Here is a 20,299-nt window from a genome sequence, read left to right on the forward strand (position 1 = left end):
CCCCGCGGCGGCGGCCCGAGGCCGCGCTGCCCACCATCTATGCCATCACGCCCACCTACAGCCGCCCGGTGCAGAAGGCCGAGCTCACCCGCCTGGCCAACACCTTCCGGCAGGTGTCGCGGCTCCACTGGATCCTGGTGGAGGACGCGGCGGCGCGCAGCGAGCTGGTGACCCGCTTCGTGGCGGGCGCCGGGCTGCCCTGCACGCACCTGCACGTCCCCACGCCGCGCCGCTACAAGCGCCCGGGGCTGCCCCGCGCCACCGAGCAGCGCAACGCCGGCCTGGCCTGGCTGCGGCAGCGGCACCAGCACCTGCCGCCCCCGCAGCCCGGCGTGCTCTTCTTCGCCGACGACGACAACACCTACAGCCTGGAGCTGTTCCAGGAGGTGCGTGCGGGACAGGGGGTTGCGCTCGGCCGCCACGCTCCGCCGCTCCCCGCAGCCGCCCGCCGCGTCCCCATGCCCGCTCCCCGCCTCCCCTCTGGCTCCTGCCGTTCCCCCTCCTCAGGCTCCCGCGCCGGGCTGTTCCCATCCCCGCTTTGCGGCGAACTCGGTGTCCCTTAACCAAAAACTCCGGGCACGGGGCAGTCGAGCCCTCTCCCCGCCCGGAGAGCTTGCAGTGCCCGTGCCTCACCCGGGCTCCCCGGGGCTGCCTCTGTGTGACCACCGCTCTCTTGATTTTAACTTTCTTGTCTCTCCTCTCCATGCTCCCCCAACTTTTTACTACTGTTTTCTCACTTTGCTGCCGAGCGAGGCAAGTTTAAGGTTTTTTTAAGGGATCCTGTGTTTTTGTCAAAACTGGGTTGAAAAGTGCTCCTTGGTTTATTTTTTTCAGGCTGCACCCCTCTCCCTGTAGGGCAAACTCACATCAGGACTCGCCATCCTTCAGTTTTTACCTTGGCCCTAATGAATTAAGCCAGAGCCGGCTTCTTCACGTGGAGTTAGTTGCCTTTCTGAAGCCTTTCGCTGTTAAAAGCAGCAAATCGCTCGTGTAACTGACTGAACGCCCTTTCAGGAGTCTCTTTTGTGAAGGGACCTGTTTTTGCCTTCATTGCCTCCCCTTGGTGAAGGGCTTTGTTTCATTGTGGTGGGAACTGGCAAACGCTCGGGGCAGAGGATATCCAGCTTGCTTTCTGGGCTGCCCCTGGCAGGAAGGAGGGTGTTTAATAAGTGGACATAAAACAGTAGAAGAAAGATCTTCTGTGACAGCTAGGAGAGTAACCTTGGCGGGGAAGTGAGGGAGGAAGCAGGAAAGTGAGTTGGCAGCAGAGCACTTGCGGCGCGCTGCGGTGTGTGCGCGGTGCCGGGGGACAGAGCTGTGCTCGAGGTGAACGAACCCCCTCCCCTGCCGCTGGCTGCGCCCTTCCTCGCGTGCTTCACAGAGAGCTGAAGTGAACGTGATACACAGAGATGCGGAGCGCAATCCCGTAGGGAAAGCTGGTTTAGAAATGCTTGGGTTCGCTTGTGTTTAGGTTCATAATGCATCCTTTTCCATTTCCAGTGTGTGGGCAGGTGCGGGCTCCCCATTCAACAGGGATGCCCTACTTCTTTTGCCCACTTGGCATTCAGCATTGAAGCTGCTAATTTAAGGACCTTTGCCTCGAGGCTAAACCTTTGTTGCAATTGATTTTTTAAAAATTCTCATAGCTGTGCTCAGTGCAATATAATGCGGAGTAATTTCACATACCCATCTTTGATGTTACGGGAATGCTCACGTGTATTTGTAGAAATAAGGCTAATTTGACTGCATCTTAGGGAGTCAGTTAATAGAAACAGAAAATACACTTTGGCACAATGAGGAATGTGGGACAAAAGATATTTGGCAAATATATACTGTTTGTTTGGGAGGTTTTTGTGATTTTTTTGGGTTTTTTTTTCTTCCTTTTTTTTTTGTTTTTTTGTTGTTGTTGAGTACCAATGTTAGGGACAAGCTGAAGGAACAGTATTAGCTGGCATTTCTCTTGATTGCTCCATAGCTATTGAAAAGGAGTCTGGTCACATTTATTCTTTTAAAATTTCTATCATTATTCTACTAGTTGCTGTGAATTATGAAACAGAAAGGTACAAATTACTTCTCTAATTAGCTAGGAAATGCAGCAAAATTAATGGATAAAGCTGTCTGAAGGGTTAACCTTGAGATCTGCAAGCACAACAGGCAACCTGTGTTTCCTCTTGCAAACAAGGACTGTAACCTCCAGCATGAACCTCTGCAACCCTAAGGCTTCCCTTTCCCCTGCACTGAGCTGCTGGGAAAGAGCTGTTTGTTCTGAGCCTGGTGTTCCCAGGCAGACACACATGCATGAATGAGTTTTCCCTGAGAAATGGGGAGCTGGGAACTCTCAGTTACAGGAGCAGAGAAGGAGCTTTTGCTTCAGCTGCCGCTGTGAGTTCCTGTGACTGTTTTGGGGTCACTGAGGAGCTGCTGGCAGGGTCTCTGGGTGGGAATGCCTTGCCGACCTGGCAAAGTCCACTGGCAGGCTCTGCCAAGGGGATGCGCCTTTACGTGTGGGAGGCTACATTTAGAGCGAGCCAGGAGCCTGATTTTGCAGTCGAGGCACTGCTAGAGGGCTGGTTGCTTCTTGACTCGATAAAAGAAAATCTATGTATTCATGGATTCTGGCTTGACAGCCCTGTGGTAAATCCTGATCTCCCCTTCAGGAATTGATTGATTTATGAACGTAAATTATACTTGTCTTCTCCAAGCATGAAGAGAACAGCTTCAGAATGCATTGTTTGCAGATGAAATCTGGTAGTAATTGCTGCTATAAAAATGGTGGTAACTATACCTGAGAGGGAGTTTTTTCAGTTTGTTGCCCTGCCAGGAACAATTCTCCAGACCAGCAGTTGCTTTCCCCAAGGAGGTCTGATAAACTGCAGTCTGCTCACTAGGAGGGAGTAGTTTAAATGTAGGACGAGACAGGAGCTCTGAACTCTCATCCAAGCAGCATCCCGTGCTGGCTGTGTCACTTCCAGCAGGTCACTGACACGGGCACAGGGGCGTGCGGCCCCCAGGGCCAGCAGCACTGCAGGCAGGTGTGCACATTGTACACCTGCTGCACTGTGGGACAGCAGCTCTGCCCTCTGTGATGCTTGCTGCTGAGCCAAAGCTGGCTCCAGGGCACCAGTGGGGCCTCGGGGAGATGGGAAGTAAGATGGGTTAGGACTGGAAAGCCAGCATGAGAGGAACATTTGAGTTAGGAAAATGTTTTGCTCAGAGGTCAAACAAGCAGGACTGCGGAGCAGAAGGCGAGCAAGGGAACTGCATGTCGTCAAGGATTGGGGTTTAAGGAAGCTCTTTTGCTGTGGGTTTCCCTGGTGTCCTTATAGGAGATGGAGCCTTTTAACAAAGCAAGGTCAGCAAAGGCTTTTCTGTGAGCTGTAGTGTATAAACCATGAGGCCATGATCAAAAAGGAACATGCTTTGACATGGAATGCCATGGGATACTTCTGAGAGCTTTTGATGAAGAAATTCTAATCTCTGCACAAAGCACTTCTGCCTGGTTCTTACAGGAATGAGTACTTTATATTTGATGTGGAGTGAGCTGGGCCCAGTAGACCTAAGCTAAGTGTGTTTAATGGAAATCAGGAAAAAAACCCCAGCTTAAAGTAGTCTGGAAAATGTCACCTTCTGTAGTAAATCTGGAACCCTTGGCTGCTGTTTATCTTTTTTCCTAAGACCTATGATGGCATGTGGGTAGATAGGCCAGTTTTTGACTGGTGAAACTATGTCCCTAAAGTTCAACTGGGCAGGGTCTAAACAGTTTTAGTTGTCCTTTCTAGAATAAGGTGGAGAGCCTGGTTTGTCCTTCTGCTGCTACAGCAATGGCTCAGTTTAGCATTTTGTTAGAAAAGGTTCACCTCCCATGGAAAGGCTGCAGAGAAGAAACCAAGCTATTCACTGATTGCTGCATCCCTTTTAGTACTCTAAAGAATTTCACAATGATGAAGAAATATTTCCAGGAGTAGAGAGTCATTCCCAACACTTTCTGCTTGAGAGTGTAGTGGTCATCAGGTGAAAAATCATGCTTTTACTCTAATGCCTGTGGTTCTGGCATATTGTATTTTGTCATTTATTATTTTGGGATTTAAATCTCAGAAATAATTTATGTATTTTCTGTTCATTTGGAGGTTTTCTTGTGCATCTCTCCATCAAAAACAAGTCTGCTTTCTGAAAATCCTGTTATGTTAAAAGTCAGCCTGCCTTCATAAAAAAGCCACTGAAAGGCCTGAAATTCCAACTGTTATATTTAAGATGTTTTACAAATGTTTCTACATGACTCACCATAGCTTCTATTTTTTACCACACGCTGTTCATTTTGGAGTGATTCTTATAGTTTCTGGTGCATTTGTGCTTCATCTTATTCCTGAATGCAAGTTATTGTAATATTGTGACTGATGCCTAGCAACTGCTGATTTCACATTTTAAACTTCTAGAGGAAAAAAAACCTTAGCTAATACTGGCATTCCACCTTCAGAGAGAGATTTTGAAAACAGGATTAACCTAAGCACTGGAAACTGAAGACAGACAGCTGAGTTCCACTTCCCTTAACTCTTCACAGAATTCATGTTTCTATGTCTCAGGCATTTTCTCTGCATTTTCCATATGCTGAGTAGCTGGCCAAAGGCCATCACTTCCATGGTCCATGTTTGGATATGTGTGCAAATTGGAGGAATTAGTGTTGGAGATCCACTCTGCTGTTGATTGTTCAGACTGCCCTGAAACCTTCAAAGGTGAGCAGCATGAGGAGTACAAGAAGAGGAGTAAAGGTCTTCAGTGAGCTTGCTGCATTCAAAAACACACTGAGTTTTTTAGATTCCTGTCTAGGTTATTTCTGACACTTTTGCTTGTGTTTTGTTCAGACATCTAAACTGAGATATATTTGAAATTAAAGTGCTCTTATCTAAAACCATGTTTCCCCTCTCTGCCACCCTCCTGGTCATCAATGGCCAGAATTTCTTGGCAATGTTTGCTGGGTGCATGCAAGTGTGGCACATCCCACTCTCTTGTCTGAGTGCAATGAGAGGATGTGCAGACTGGGTCTCCTTAGAGAAATCCACACTCTAAGGTGTGATGTGGATACAGCCCTGCAGCGTGGGATTCAGAGTAGATCGCAGCCCTGATTGTTATTTTTGAGGTAAAGAAACCAGACCCGAACTTCAGCAGCTCAGCAGTTAGTCCTATTGCCCACTGAGCTGTGGACCAGAATTCAGTTTGCTGTAGCTGTTGCCTGCACAAGAGTGCCTGAATATGATGGTAGAGTTGAAGCTGGAAAGGAGGTGTGAGAGGACAGAGCTCATCCTGCTCTCCCCAGGTTGAGGTACCCTTTACAGGTAGCTCAGGATTCAAAGAGCCACAGATTCAGACTGTAAGAATTTTCTTTATGTGTTCCTGCCCTTAACTCTCAAAAGGTATGTATGAAGATGGCAGATATTCTAATGGCTTTTAACAGCCATTTCAGTAGCCTAAAAAAATAATTCCTTGTTATTAAAAAATAGAACAGAAATACTTGCAGGCATTGCATGTCACACAGGCTTCAGTTTTTCTGTGATCATATTTATAAAATATTTTGAGGGGAACTCAAAAATGCATTATAGAAGAGGTGAATATTTACTGTTTTTTCCAGCTTTGACTAGGGAAGGGTTAGTGCTCCTTCAATAACACTTACATAACTGTTCTAATTTTTATACACTGTATTAAGCTAACTTCTTTGTATTTTTTAATGGATATATTTGTGCAAAAGATTTAAAAGTAGTATAAGTGAATCTCTTTATCTTTGAAAACATGAAAATCTTTTGTTGTATCTCTTGGAGCTGGTTGGAAAAATCAGATTTTTATAATAGTCTTAAAAATAACATTCAGTAGTCTCGGCAGAATTAAATATTAGCTGGCAGTCATTAGTTATTTTTTTCAGAATAAAAAGTGATCCAAATATGAGTTAGCAGTGCATTAAATACCTTTCTAGTATATAAATGATTTAGGAGTACATGACAGATTTTAAATGCACACTGACATTTTTCTTCCACGTAGACATGTAATACCTATGCTAAAGAGGCTGGATTAGAGAAGACTGGCAGGGAATGAAATAGCTTAAAAATGAGAGGAAACAGTGACAAAAAGAAGAAAAAAGGGCTATTTGAAACAGGTTTTTGCTTGGTTATAAAGTACCAAGTACTCTCTGTTTCTGCACTGGCAGCAGCAGTTTTACCTGTGAAACTGATACTGTCGCTAGGAAATTAATTACATGGGGTCAGCAGCTCTTCAGAGGTGCAGTGAACACAACCCAGTGGAATGATAGGGACTAGAATGAGGCAACCAGTAAAAAGGGCCCAGAAGTAAAATGAGTAGCAAATGTTTTGGAAGTTGTCCCAGTCCACAGAAATTGGCTGCAAACTGCTTTAGTTAAATTTGGTACAGTTTTCTTCTGCAGGGAAGCAATATTGACATTTGTGCCCAAAGATGCTGGTATAATTTAGAAACATTAGTCATGTACCTTATATATAAAATGTTGCTGGAGAAAAGGGGGAATTAAACTATCCTCTCTCTGCAATGTAGATTGTGTACAAAACAGCAGAGGAGGTTTAAAGCAGATGCTTGGAAAAAAGGCTTTCTAGCAGGGAGGATGGTGAAGCAGATCACCTGTGAGAGCTGCAGAGGGGGCTGCATCAAGGAATGACAATTTTTTGATTTGTAGATCCCTTCTACAAGTGTTCCCATGGAGAATACCTTTCACAGCAAAATTTGCCAACAACAAACTTGCCTTTTGAAGTTGCTAACCCCTAAGCATTGCAGTCCCTGAACCACAAAAGCCACTGGCACAGGTTTTCTATGACTGGGTACCTCCTGTGAAATGATGGTAAATGGGGGCAGGAGCTCTGTCCAAAGCCTCAGTGAACAGGCACAGCATCAGGCTGAGCTGTAGGGCTCTCACATAAGTTTAGTTGAAGCAGAATTTGTCTTTAAATGGCCTATGAGTAGTGCAGAGAACTGTGTGAGAACTGACAGGGAACCTGGCTGTGCTTATGCTTTCACCCATAACATTTTGTCCTGAGGAATTGTTGTAGTGAAGGGGCTCTAGATCCTGTCTTTGGTAGGAATAAATTGGAATTTTGCATAGAAATCTGCTGGAATACCACTGGGATGAGCAGGGGTGTGGGGGAGGATGGTGAGCATGGATGTGAACCTGTAGCCTGACCAGGACAGATCACAAGTCACACAGGGACTGAAATTGCAAGGAGAAAAAGCTTACAAGGCATGGAAGCAGGTTTGCCCTTGCAGAGGGCTTTGAATCCCAAACAGAAACACATTGACATCATGCTGCAAAAACAGCGGGATTGTTGTTCCAGTCTGGAAGCATTTTCACTGTAGGAAGTGCAGCCATGCTTCCTTTTCTCTGTCATTTGCCTTCATTCCCCTTGGGCTTTTATATTTTGTTACTGGCTTGGTATCTTCCCTATCCATCAGTCCAGCGCATCCCATTAAGCAGCTTTTCTTGATTGACTAATGAGATGCTAAATTTAGCAATGCTTTTATCACTGTCTTTTATTGCTCAGCTCCATTTCCTGCATTTCGTTGCTATTCTTCAGTGATTATTCTGCTTTTTTTGTATTTACTGTTGCATGCCCATCACCTCACTGGTATTTCTTTGATCAGTTGTTACTCATCTCTCCTGTCATTTCCTTGCCCACTCCTTCCCAGTTCTCCTCCCCCTCCTACTTCATTCAGGTTTGCTCTACCATCTTCCCCACCCCACCATCACTCTCCATCTATGCCCAAGACACCCTTTCAAAAAGTAAATGGAGGACAAAAGCACTTCTACCTTGAGAGAGCTGTCCAAGCCAGGCAGGATGAATCCTGCCAGTGGGCTCCCATCTCTGCTCGTTAACCACAGAAGTCTAACTAGGACAGAGCGGATGCTTGACTTGCAGAGAGTGAAGTGTAAGTAAGATGAATACCATTCATGTAAGCAACCAGGACTTTAAATGCTGAGTGTTAACACAGCTTGTGCTACTGCTGTCATTACAATGACAGATAGAACAGTCATTTGGGAAGCTGTTTGTAAGTCCTAGGATTTTTGGCAGTTGTATAACCCACAGCACTAAAGTTATTCAGATTTAACACATTTTTGAATCACTTTTTTTGTGTCCTGATGATTAGCAGCATAAAATTCCAGGTGCAAGCTGGCCTTTTAATCCAAATAATAGCTTTTCCCCCATCATACATAAATACAGCCTTCACATATCAGTATGTTAACTGCAGTAATGCTATTCTCAGAAGATTAAAAGAAATATTCCTACTTTCATCTGCCTAGCATATCCCAAGGCTGTGAGGTATTTCAGAATTAGCATAAGTACTGGTCTAGATGTGCTCTTTCAGCTTTTACTTAAAGGAATTGCTGTATTTTTGACACCTGCTTATGTCATTCTTCAAAAATGTAACCTGCAAGAATAAAGTCACCCAAGGACAGAAGTAGGAACTCTGTAAGGGGAAACTTGCATCTGACATATGGTGGCTTTACTGACATAACTCATAGACACTGAGATTGACCCCAGATTATTAGTTCAAAACTTCTTGGGTCATTTCATGCTGGTTTTACCAGGTTCAGTGAGATACTCTCCATTGACAAGGTTTTCCAAAACACTGTGTATCACAGAGTGTTAATGTAAATCCATCTGGTTCTGCCAGCATAGATCCTGAGGCTGCTGTTGACCCAATTCAGAAGTCCTGTGTAACCTGGCTCATTTTGCAGTAGAGCTGTCCAAACTTTTACTGTGCACACAGGCAGGGCATGGGTGCACTGTGCCCTGGCCACTCTCTTGCAGTCAGAGTATGCCTGCCCTTGTCTTGTGGCATTTTGAGTTTAGGTACAGACAGTTGGCACAGGATGGCCAAAGTGCTGCAATTCTGAGCACTAATAATTTGTTCAGGTATCCACACCTTCCAGGAAGTATTAATGGCACCATGTGTGTTTATCCTGTGGTATTTACTGGTGTGGCACAGCTGGGTGAAAGTAGCTTGATGGTGCTGTGTAGACATGCCCAACAGGATGATTCCCTGTGTCCGTGTCTGGTATGTTTGGATGTTTATATAAACATGCTGTTAGCAAAATAAGCAAAAGAGACATGTCATTAAAACCAGGGCTAAAAGATCTTCATGAGAAGGTTTGGCCAATGTCCATACCCAAATAGCTAACTCTGCATTTCCTACAGGGAGGAGTGGGAGAGATTAGAAAGTTAAACTTAAGCAGGGAGAACAGTTACAGGTAAAGACATTTATCAATAACCTTAGAAAGATTCATGGCAGCCTCTCACTGGCAATTAAGCAGGCAATGGCTTGGAGATAATCTTTATCACAAGAATTCCCTATATTGCCAGCTGAATACATACCCTGCTCTTAAGCTCTGTGAGCTGCTGCTACTGAGTGAGGTGTTCCAGCTTGCAACAGTTATTAGGGTGGAAGAGAGAAATTTCTGATAAACAAATTTGAAGATACACAAATAATTGGAGGGAGAGAAGGTGCATGTCTCTCTTCTGTGTGTGCCTACATTTTTGTGGATTTTTAAATATGTATTTTACACTTTCTGTGAAAGTTCTGAGAATCTGCTAATGCTTCTGGCTTAGAAATGTGAACCACGCTGACGTGATGTCTTTGTTTTTTTCTGGTGTGACTCCTGTGAGTCTTGATGATATGCATGATAAATCTTTCACCTTGGCAGAAAGAGAGGGAAGTGTTTAATATTTAACCAAGGTTGTCTTTTACTTCAGCATCCATCGATAGGGGACTGCAGTTACAAATATGTAAAACTGTGTTTGTTTTTGCTGAGAAGAGTGCTTGGAAGGAAAAAGGGATAACCTTTCCCAAAGGAATAAGTTTCAATTACAACAAAAGACGAGACTGTTTTTAGAATAGATCAAATGAAGCCCACATTACACTGAAAGAGTTTAATTCTCGTTTAAATGGAACCACATTTAAAGCACAGTGTTAAAACAGTGGCTTTTGAACCAGTGTGGTTACGTTGTGCAAGTCGCTGTGCTGGTGCACTTGCCTGCTCAAGTTCTCACGCCAGACCGTCTGATTTTCCCATGGGGAGCAGTGTGTCAAGGTTTGTGTCATCTCATCTCCTGTTTACTGGAGAACATGCACCATTGAACCAGTTATGTGAAGTCACTGAATCAGACTCATAATCTTTACAGTTAGAAAAGACCTCCAAGATCGAGCCCAGCCTTTGCCTGAATATCACATCAATTAACCCATAGCACTAAGTGCCATATCCAGTTTATTGAACACTTCCAGGGATGGTCACATCATCACTTCTCTGGGAAGCCCATTCCAGTGCCTGACACCCTTTCAGTAAAGAATTCTTTTCCTGATGCCAACCTAACCTTCTCTCGCACAGCCAGAGGCTGTTTCCCAATGTTACCTGGGAAAGAGGCTGACCCCCACCTGGCTGCACCCTGCTTTCAGACAGCTGCAGAGATAAGGTCCCCCCTGAGCCTGCTTTCCTCCAGGCTAAGCACCCCCAGCTCCCTCAGCTGCTCCTCACAGAACTCACTTTCTAGACCCTTCTCCAGGTTTGCTGCCCTTCTCTGTACATGCCCCAGCACTTCCATGCTCTTCTTGAAGTGACTCCCAATCATGGTCACTTCTTGCTACAGTAATTTTTTCATACCTATGGCTTCTTCTATGCTAGATAAGGATCACACTTCCAGTTTTGCATTTAGTTAATTATCATCACTGGGAAAAACTGTTGCTGGTGATAATAAGCATCCTGCCTGGCCTGCTTTTTGTCTTTCTCAGAAATTTAGCAGAGCTTTTAAAGGAAAAATACAGAACTTAAGAAGACTTAGCCTTAGCAATCTTTTTTCATGAATCCTTAATAGATCTGAGCTGCACCTCAGGTCTGCTGCAGGTAGGAAAGAGTTGTGTGTCATAATTTCCTCTATTCAATGCATTTTTAACAAGTCCCAAACTAATTGTACTTGTCATAGTGAAGTGTGTATTAATCATTATTATTCTATTTTCTCTCACTGGGTTTCTACAGTATCTATAGACGTTAGCCCACTGCCAGAATGCTGCAGTCTCGCAGATAAAAAAGATCTACTATGCCTTTGAAAACCCAAAAAAACAACAAAACCTCCTGTTTTTTCACAGCTTTAAAAACTCTTGGTATAAAAGATACCACGAGTAGGGTATTTAAAGTAGAATTGAGATGTCTATGGACTAGAGAGCTGCAGAATTCACAGAAATGGAGTGGGCACACGCAGCCCTTGGGCCGCAGCGTGTGAGCTGGAATTGCTTTTGAATTGCCAGTCTCGGTGACTGCTGGGCTCAGCAGCGGTGCCGGAGAGCGCAGGGAGCCGGCAGTGACGCTGTGCCTGCCTCTTGCAGATGCGGACGACGCGCAAGGTGTCCGTGTGGCCCGTGGGGCTGGTGGGCGGCCGGCGCTACGAGCGGCCCGTGGTGGAGAACGGCAAGGTGGTGGGCTGGTACACGGGCTGGAGAGCCGACAGGCCCTTCGCGATCGACATGGCAGGTGAGCCTCCCTCACGGCACACAAATGTTTCCATTTCTCCATTTAAGCAGCTTCTTAAACTTCTGAGGTGCTGGCAGAGTGCGCAGCCCTTTGGCACTAACTATCCTAAGCTTGTACATCTTGTCTAATTAATTTGCTGCTTGGTGGTATCTGAACTTACTTTAATTTGTTTTTATTTTTATGTGGCAACTCGGCTTTTATGTTGTATGAATTGTCTGTCTGAAACAAGTTAATTGTAAATTAATTCATCCTAGCAATTCTTGCAAGGAGTCCCTGCCTGTCATTTTGTCATCAATCTAAACCAGGCAGCATAAATGCAGACCTTCTTAGACCTCATCTTGTAAAACGCTACTTTATCATGAAATTATTCATGTTGCATTGGTTATTTGGAATGACAGTGATAACTGTAGATGGATATAGTTTGAAACACTGGGCTTAGGGGAAAAATCACTGACAGCTGTTGCCTGGTAGATGAAGGCAGAAAAGCTTCAAAATGAATCTAATCAATCATCTGCAGTGAAGTTTGCACACCACACAGCTCAGTCTTGCTGACAGTCCATGCTTAGACAATCTTTTGTATACATTCACAACTGCCACATGAATCACCACTGTGCACAGGTCCAATTTCTGACACAGCAGAAGCTGGTTTCCCAGCAAATGATATGGTATTTGCACTTAGACATCTTCTGTACTCAGGTGGGAAAGGCAGGAATACAAAGGCAAGAATAGGGTAGAAATAGCCACTTTTTTTTTTATCCTGATACCCCAATGTTTTGAGAGAGAGAAAAGGACAGTGTCCAGTTTTTTCTCCTCTTAACAGAGTACTGTTATATTAATTTAAATTATTGATAAAAATATGTACAGTATTTACAGTCCAACTGGTTAAAAGAGTAAATAAAGGATGACTAATGGTTGTTATCACCTCAAAGACAAAAAGGTTATCAGGTGAATTTTTCTGCACTATAGAGGCATTTCAAGTCAATAGTATGATCTGGCATAAAAATAAGTATTTGGGTGTTCCCATAAAGGCATTCCTCAGGGGTCAAGCAGGTATTCAATGCCCGAAACCATGCAGCGTGTCAGGGACTGCAGCTGTGCAGTTGAACAGTCCCTGTGGATTTACAGACACATACTGGTACTGGACTCCAGAAGGGATTACCGATGGCATTATAAAGGTGAGAGCGTGGTCCATAATTCACCAGCAGCAGGCAGAAAGCCACTACACAACATTGGCCAAGGGATTCTAACCCAGACATGAAGATACACATGGAAAGTCCTTAAGTTGTTTACCTTGCAGATGCTGGCTAAATCACTGGTATGAGGGAAAAGCAGGTCCATTAGGAGCATTCCCTGCTTGTACTTCGACAAAAGTCACGTAAGGGAGGGTCATATAGACAAACCCCCCCCGCCAAACTTACAGGAAGTTATTGCACAACCAGAAACAAAGAGTTACTATTTTGCAAGGTAACTTTTATTAGTCTTCAAAAAATACTGAAGAAATTGAATTTCATTTTTAATTTCAGCAAGGAGAGAAATGGATGCAGTGTAGACTGCTAAAAAAATGATGTGAAATTTGCATCTTTGTCTTCCCCTCAGGAATACAGTGTCAGGGCACAAACAGACCAGAACTGCAAGTCCAGAACTCCATAGGTGTCTGAGCAGGTGCAGGCTACAGGATGCACTCAACATACAATTTCCTACCCTTGCCCTTCTCTCCTGACTTCCCAACACACCTCCAGGGACTTGCTACCAAACCTAAGACCAGGCTGTAGACCATTATTGGCATTTTTCCATATACAAGGAACTTAGGTTATACCAAATGCTGCACATAAGGAAGATCAAGGATGTCTGTTAAAATACTGCCATGCAAACAGGATAGGTGCATACAGTAATACTGATATGGAGATGTATCAGCTGTCTGCAGTTACTGTTCTGTGCTCGTGTCCCAATGCACTGGTAAGGTTCACTTACCCTTTGGTTTAGCGAACAATCTTTCACAGTGATTTTCACAAGAATTTGATCATGACGCTGGGTATGAACAGTGATGGCTTAAAAGGTTTGGGATCACCAATTTAACTTGTGGCTGTTCAGAAGCACATCCCTGACTTTAAGCAAATAAAATTCTTATTCTAGACAGCAAAATACAGTGCTAAATTCAGGGCCTGTTGATTTCCTTGGGTTCAGCTCAATGACCCTAGCTGGCCAACCTCCCCAGATTCTTTGAAACACACTTGCTCATGGCAATCACATTAGGTCAGTTCATTAAACATTGGTTATTTATTTTGAGACATTTGTGGCTGACACTGCTATTCTCCAAGGTTAAACTGGATTCAGCAAGCAAAGTAGCTCTTTCCTGTGTTGCTTCTTGCCTGGCAACCAACACACCATACAAATTAGTTCTGGTATTTCCAAAGTTCTGCTTCAGTTTTTAATTGAGGTGGGGTCTAGAGTTTGACACAGACTTGCTTACCCTTGGGGAAGACAAGTGAGAGAGAAGGTGGAAAGGAAAAACTGTGTTACTTAGTATGGATCTGAATTCAAGTCTTCTATATTAAATGTTGTTGTATTTCTGGCCTGTTCCTTACTGCCAGAATTTTGGATCAGTCAAGAAAAAAGTCAGATTGTGATTCTCCTAATGTGAACGTTGTTCAAGAAGGAAGATGCTTGCTTTGCATTAGGATTCCAGGAGCTACTTCAGTCACAGAGATTAATATGTGACTGTAAATCACTGGGCCAGCAGATTTTCGACTTTGGGTCCAGAGCTCATCCACGGTGCCCTAGGCAACTCTGCTAGGGCCTGAGCAACCACCTTTTTCGTTGTATTTTCTTAAAATTTTGCTATAGTCATGAGATCTTCAGTACATCTCATATTTCTTAGGGTTCCCTGTGCAAAATGCCAGTCTATTCATGGCACTGCAAACCATGGCGTATTTTGACTGAAAGAGCTACTGCTGGAAGTCACAAACAGAAATTTAAGTGGTATGGCAGCCAGCACTCAAAACTCCCCACCAAAACAAAACACGAATCTTCCTTCCCATCCTAGGATAAATACTGCTTCAAACATTGGGTTTATAATCAAGTGCCTCTTTCATGGTGAATTAATGTCAGCAGATGCCTTTGATCCTAACTACAAAATCTCCTGGTTAGACATTTCTGCCTTATTGCAAGCCAAAAAGTACACCACAGGGAGAACAGAACCCAAAAGCTGCAGAGCCCAAGCTGAAGGTGGGATCTTGATCTATGTGGAAACCAGCACATCTGTTCCAACACCAGCACTGAGCATTAGCATTTATACACTCCAGAAATGATAAACACTCAAGTTTCCAGCTTGCCTTCAGCTACTAGCCTACCTAGAACATCCAGGAAGCAATGACATTAAGCATGGCAACAAAATCCTTAAACCCTGGCTGAAGTTTAACTGGATGAAGAAAAATAGTTCTGCCTTTTAACAGAAGCCATTGGTCTAACACAAGTCAAGGTGTGAATTAACAGAAACAGCTTACATTGAAAGAAGAACAGATGTAGTATCTGCTCCCAGGTATCAAGTCCTCCAACAAATTAATTCCTATCTAGGTGGCTCTTCAGCCAATTAGATTTAATTTATAACCTTGCATTAAACACAAAAAAAACCCCTAAACACCTCTTCACACTCCAGCTATGAAATTGTCTTGTGGCATTTCATGTGAAGTTAAGCCCAGTATGACCTTGCAGGAATAATGACTAAGTAAAATAACTGTATGCATGTAAGCACTGTTCAGTTATGCTATAATGGAGACAGTAATCCCAGATAAATCCCTGTTTAGTGATAGATTTCAAAACAACACTGTCTTTTCATCTATTAGCCCAGAATCATTATCTACTGAGAGAAATAATTAGTGCCAGACTGGTCAAAACTTGCGCTGTCTCTTCTATTTCTGACACCAAAATGACACATATGATTAAGTCAACTTAAAGTTGTCACTAGAAAGTGGTTTTCTCTCAAATCCATCTTACAAAATGTCATAGATGTGAAAATAAAGCCATTATAAAGCAGAGCTGAAGAACTAGAGAGCCAGGAGATAAGTCTCCTTGAAGTATTTAATCTCTTTAAGATGCTGCTTTTTGGGTTTTTTTCAGATTCTTTTAACAAAGACTGAATGGACCCTGACCACAGAAACAAACCTCAGGCCAGTCAGTGCAGAGTAGCTCACATTCTTGCCACCTGCAACACAGTTTGTAGTTTAACTTTTACTTGATGGCACCAACAGTTTTCACAGCATCCTCAAAGGATAAAGGATAATTTGAAATAGCATGGTAGCAAGGGCACATGACACTTGCAGGGGCCCTGGCCCACTTGAACATCGGTGTGTAGGAGAAATCCACCCTCAGAACTCAATGCAATTTTCTCAATACAGGAGCAAGCCTTGCAACAAGAGAAATTATGAGAAATTAATGTATGGACAAGTATAGGCTATGGGTCCAGGGAGCCACACTGACACTGCAAAGATAAACAGCAGAAATCTGTTTCTTCTGCTTAGAGTGAGATTGTTTCTGTGCACTAAAATCTAGGACACTAATTGTGGTGTTTACTTCATTTTCTACTTTATGCATGGGCAGATTGAATCTTAAATATTTTTAAAAAGAAAGAGCAGCTCACACAGCTGATCAGGGTTCCAAAAATGCTTTCCCATGCAAAAGAACTATTTTTTTTTTGGTCCCCAAAATTATTAAAGTCCAGTTGCATCCAAAATTTACAGTTTGTTTTATGTGAGGAAAAAAGGCCAACAAAACCTAACCGAAACCACTAAAGTGAAGCAGACCATTTTGTTCATCAGGACTAAGTCTCTGCTCCCCTTTCAAGGTGCAGCAAGCTGGCTGTACATACTGTCTGTAGCTGAGGGAGTTTAAACTCTCACCCTCAGCTCTTCCCAAACGATTACATTTGGCTACCAAGAGCACTGGGACAGAGCCCACCTTGTGCTCCATCATGGCCAGGCTACAAGGAGTGAGAAGCAAGACTGCACTGCAGGGTGTGGGTAAGCCCTGTCCATGCAGACACCTACTCTGTACCTCAGGCAGGACAGGATGTATAAAGCTACATCAAACACACAGGGTATAAATGTTGTCTGTGTGCATCAGTGAACTGGGACCTGTTTACACCCAAGCCATAGACTTCATCAGGGTCCAAATTCTTACTGAAAACAAAAAGAAACTTCCTGCTGTCTTCTTCCCACAAGCAAGACCATGATAAAGTGGTTTCAGTGTGCCTTTCTTTACAGCGATATAGTAATTACCTCCTTACATTTTCCTCTTCAAAAGGCTCCCATAGAAGTCACAAATACTTTCAAGGAAAATACGACAGCAAGACATTTCTACTAAAAGAGGGTTACATTAAGTTATAGAAAGTTATGCTCAATTTTAAACTGATAAAATTTTAATAGTGGCTTTAGAATTAAATGTTAGAGTTTTCCAGAACTGATGTCAAAACCGTTACTATTTGTGTCATAAAGGGACAGCTGGAACCACTCTGAACTGATGAAGAAAGGATTTCTTTGGTAGGCTTGGCAATCACACAAAAGAAGTTAGTTACAAATGTAATTTTTCTTTAAAGTCTATCAGTCAAGTTTTTGAGTCATAGTTAAAGAAGCATACATATGACTGAGCACTGCTGAAGGAAACTGGGAGAGTTCTGTAAAATAATGACAAATTAGAGATTCATGGCAGCTTCTTCACAGAGGGTGAGTTTGTTCAAACCAGTGATTTCTCAGTTTGCAGTCTCCCTTCAAGGAACCTGATGCATGTGGGTAGAGAAAAGCATTGCAGAGAGGTGTGTACACTGAATAAATCCTTTGAGCCATGCTGTGCTAGGCTCAGACCAGCTGAGACTGCTTGGCAGACTACTGGTGTTGAAGTCATTCCCAAGGCAGAGCATTAGTATGACTTGTCTTTCCTCAACAAGGCTGTTAAAAATCTACAGGCTAAAGCTATTTAAATATCACAGTTCTAAGGTGTTTTAACCTTTCTTCTTGACTCTCATCTTGAAGTGTAGAATGGTTTGTACAGTATAAATTTCATACATTTTATTTTATTTATAACTGAGTTTATTTCTTAATTAAAAGTAGAAAGGAAGAATAACCCAAGATTTTAGCAATACCTGACTTTTCAGGCAAGAAAGCTTATATTATCTACATGATGAGAAATTAAGATTTAACATGTTGAAGGAATGGTGCAATTAAAAAAATCTGATAGTATATTAAGGGCAAATCAAAACAAAACAATACAATGCAGGATGTACAACCCTACCAAATACTGTCTGTTAATCAAATTTACACATTTAAAGAAAAACATGGGAGATTTCTAGGCATAAGTATAACTGCACAAAAATGTACGGCCTAAAGGTTTTTCTCAACTTTTTTCCCTGTCTCCCTCTCTCCAAGGATTTGCTGTGAGTCTTCAAGTGATCCTGTCGCATCCCAAAGCCGTATTCAAGCGTCGTGGTTCTCAACCAGGAATGCAAGAATCTGATTTTCTGAAACAGATAACAACAGTGGAGGAACTGGAGCCAAAAGCAAACAACTGCACAAAGGTACCGATTGCCACACTTTGTGAAAAGCCTTCGTGTCATCTCCATAGATGTCTTTACTGACACCCATGGTATTTTCTAGGTTCTTGTATGGCACACCCGAACAGAGAAGGTGAATCTAGCTAACGAGCCAAAGTACCACCTGGACACAGTCAACATTGAGGTATGACAGTGAGGGGGGACAGTCCCACACAAGAGCGGGACAGTGGACGCAGCAGCGCGTGTTCCGCTTGGGACAGATAAAGTCATCGGCTTCTGCCTGAGACCTCACAGACTGCTGTGGAAACAAAAGGAAGCTTTCAGAGACTCTAATAAGCAAGTCAAGTGGGTGTGCTTTGTTCTAACTTGTCTGCATGCATTTCTGAACTCTCAGCTTAATAAACTGACACTTACCTTTGTTTTAATGCTGTTTCCACATAGATAAACATGGCTGCGATGGAGTATTTTCAAAATCATTATTTATGTATATACTTTTTGTATTTATCCAGCTTAATGGTGTAATTATAAACTGATTTTAACTCACAAACTGTTGGTCTAAATATCTGTATAAATGGATCCTCCAAACTGAACATGTTTTACTTCATTAAAAGTAGCAGTCAAACAGGTCATACAATAATGAAATAAAAAACCCACAATCATTTACGGATTTATCATTTTAATATAGGGAAATAACATTTTATCATTACGAGGCACCATAAAATGTAAACACAATCACTGTCATAAACCTGGATCTCTCTGCAAGACAAAATATATCTGTTCACACTGAGTTACCTTGAATGCATATTGTGCTGTCAGTTCTCTTAACACTGTGCGCCTGCCTCCTGAGCCAGGTCAGAGACTTTATCACAGGAAATTCAAATGCATCAAATGCATCAAAAGCTCATCTTTAGAAGAATATACTATTGATTTGTAGAACTACAGTAACATCCAGGTTTATCTTTCTTTTAATAACCACATTCCCTGTTATGCACACCATAACAACATCACAGTGAAATGTATGATGAAACAAAATTGGTTTGATACACTAGAAAACATTGCTCAGTGATACATGTACATTCTATTTATATATGATTAAACATTTGTTCATACAGTACCTTCTACAGGATTACTGGGTAATTTTGGGGGGTTGGGGTTCATATTTTTGGATATTACTAACATGATAGCTACATCCCTTATATGCAAACATTTGATCTAGAATTTTGAGGGAAAAAAAATCAGTATGTGGTTAAGCAGCTTCTTAATATGGTCTATGAAATCATATGCATTGTACGAAAATGCTTCCAATGAAGTATAAATATATTTGATCTGCTTTTCACTACATCAAATTTAAATCAATATAGACCACAACACGGTCAGTCAGTTATATTCTTAATCTGAACAGCTGGGGAAAAAGAAAAAGAATATATATGTACATGGAAGGAACAGCAAAAGTAAATGTATTTGAACAAGGAATGTTAGGTGGCTGTTCTGGGAAAGATTTCTATTGCAACTTTCATTTCCACAGTTGTGTGCTGAGAGTCTGGCCAGAGGAGCTTCCAGTCCATCCTGCGGCTGTGTTGGGGGGCTGGCCAAAGCCCATCACGTTGCTGGAACTGCTGAGGTTCATTCCAGCCATTTGCTGATTCATCTGCAAAGCACACACACACACATGAGCCTGGTTAGCACTGGCACTGAAACACAGCATGCTGCTAGCCAAAAGCAGTCCTGCCAACCAGCCACCCAGTTACAAGTACATTTCCCTAAAAATATTTCTCGTTAAATAAAAATATTGACTCTATCTAAGTTCCTAAGCTTTTTCTCATACTACCAGCTTTTCTGGAGCCCTTCAACCACCAACATACATCAGTTAATGGGCTGCAGCACTTGGTGTATGTGTCACATGAGAACTGACAGCATGTGAAGGAGGCGGCCAGTGGCTGGTTGGTAAAAGTTTGCTTTCACAGTTTCAAAGCTAACGAACAAAACTGTAGTAACTGTGATAAAGAAACAGCAAAGCCAGTAATATAGTCTTGTCTGCACTTGCAGCTCCAGATTTTTTTTTCCCCGCAACATTTCTTTGGAGACTTCATAATCTTGACTACCTCAGTTTTTACAGAAATTGTCCATTTAGGTGACAATCAACAAAGAATGAGGAGGATTTATAAACATGAGTATTATCCAACCACCCCTGCTAAAGAATCTACCCCAAATTCTGTAATTCCTTAAAA

At 42.7% G+C, this 20,299-nt stretch overlaps 2 protein-coding genes across 3 annotated transcripts in view; one reads left to right on the top strand and one right to left on the bottom strand.

Annotated features, from left to right (window-relative positions):
• The window catches only part of B3GAT2 (beta-1,3-glucuronyltransferase 2), a 19,273-nt gene extending 543 nt beyond the window's left edge, over positions 1–18,730 (top strand). The window contains 4 exon segments of the mRNA XM_039730770.1: positions 1–386; positions 11,386–11,530; positions 17,947–18,095; positions 18,175–18,730. The exon segment at positions 1–386 is cut by the window's left edge and continues 41 nt beyond it. Of these exon segments, the coding sequence (XP_039586704.1) occupies positions 1–386; positions 11,386–11,530; positions 17,947–18,095; positions 18,175–18,261 (767 nt within the window). The 3' untranslated portion in view covers positions 18,262–18,730.
• SMAP1 (small ArfGAP 1) overlaps positions 18,731–20,299 on the bottom strand; it is a 92,636-nt gene continuing 91,067 nt past the window's right edge. The window contains exon 11 of one of the 2 annotated variants that reach the window (XM_039730745.1): positions 18,731–19,719. In XM_039730745.1, the coding sequence (XP_039586679.1) occupies positions 19,585–19,719 (135 nt within the window). In that variant the 3' untranslated portion in view covers positions 18,731–19,584. The remainder of the gene's footprint in view (positions 19,720–20,299) is intronic. The other variant, XM_039730755.1, reaches the window with a different exon arrangement.

The sequence above is a fragment of the Passer montanus genome, unplaced genomic scaffold (assembly GCF_014805655.1).
Source record: "Passer montanus isolate IOZ18808 unplaced genomic scaffold, ASM1480565v1 scaffold11, whole genome shotgun sequence".
Taxonomy (NCBI): domain Eukaryota; kingdom Metazoa; phylum Chordata; class Aves; order Passeriformes; family Passeridae; genus Passer; species Passer montanus.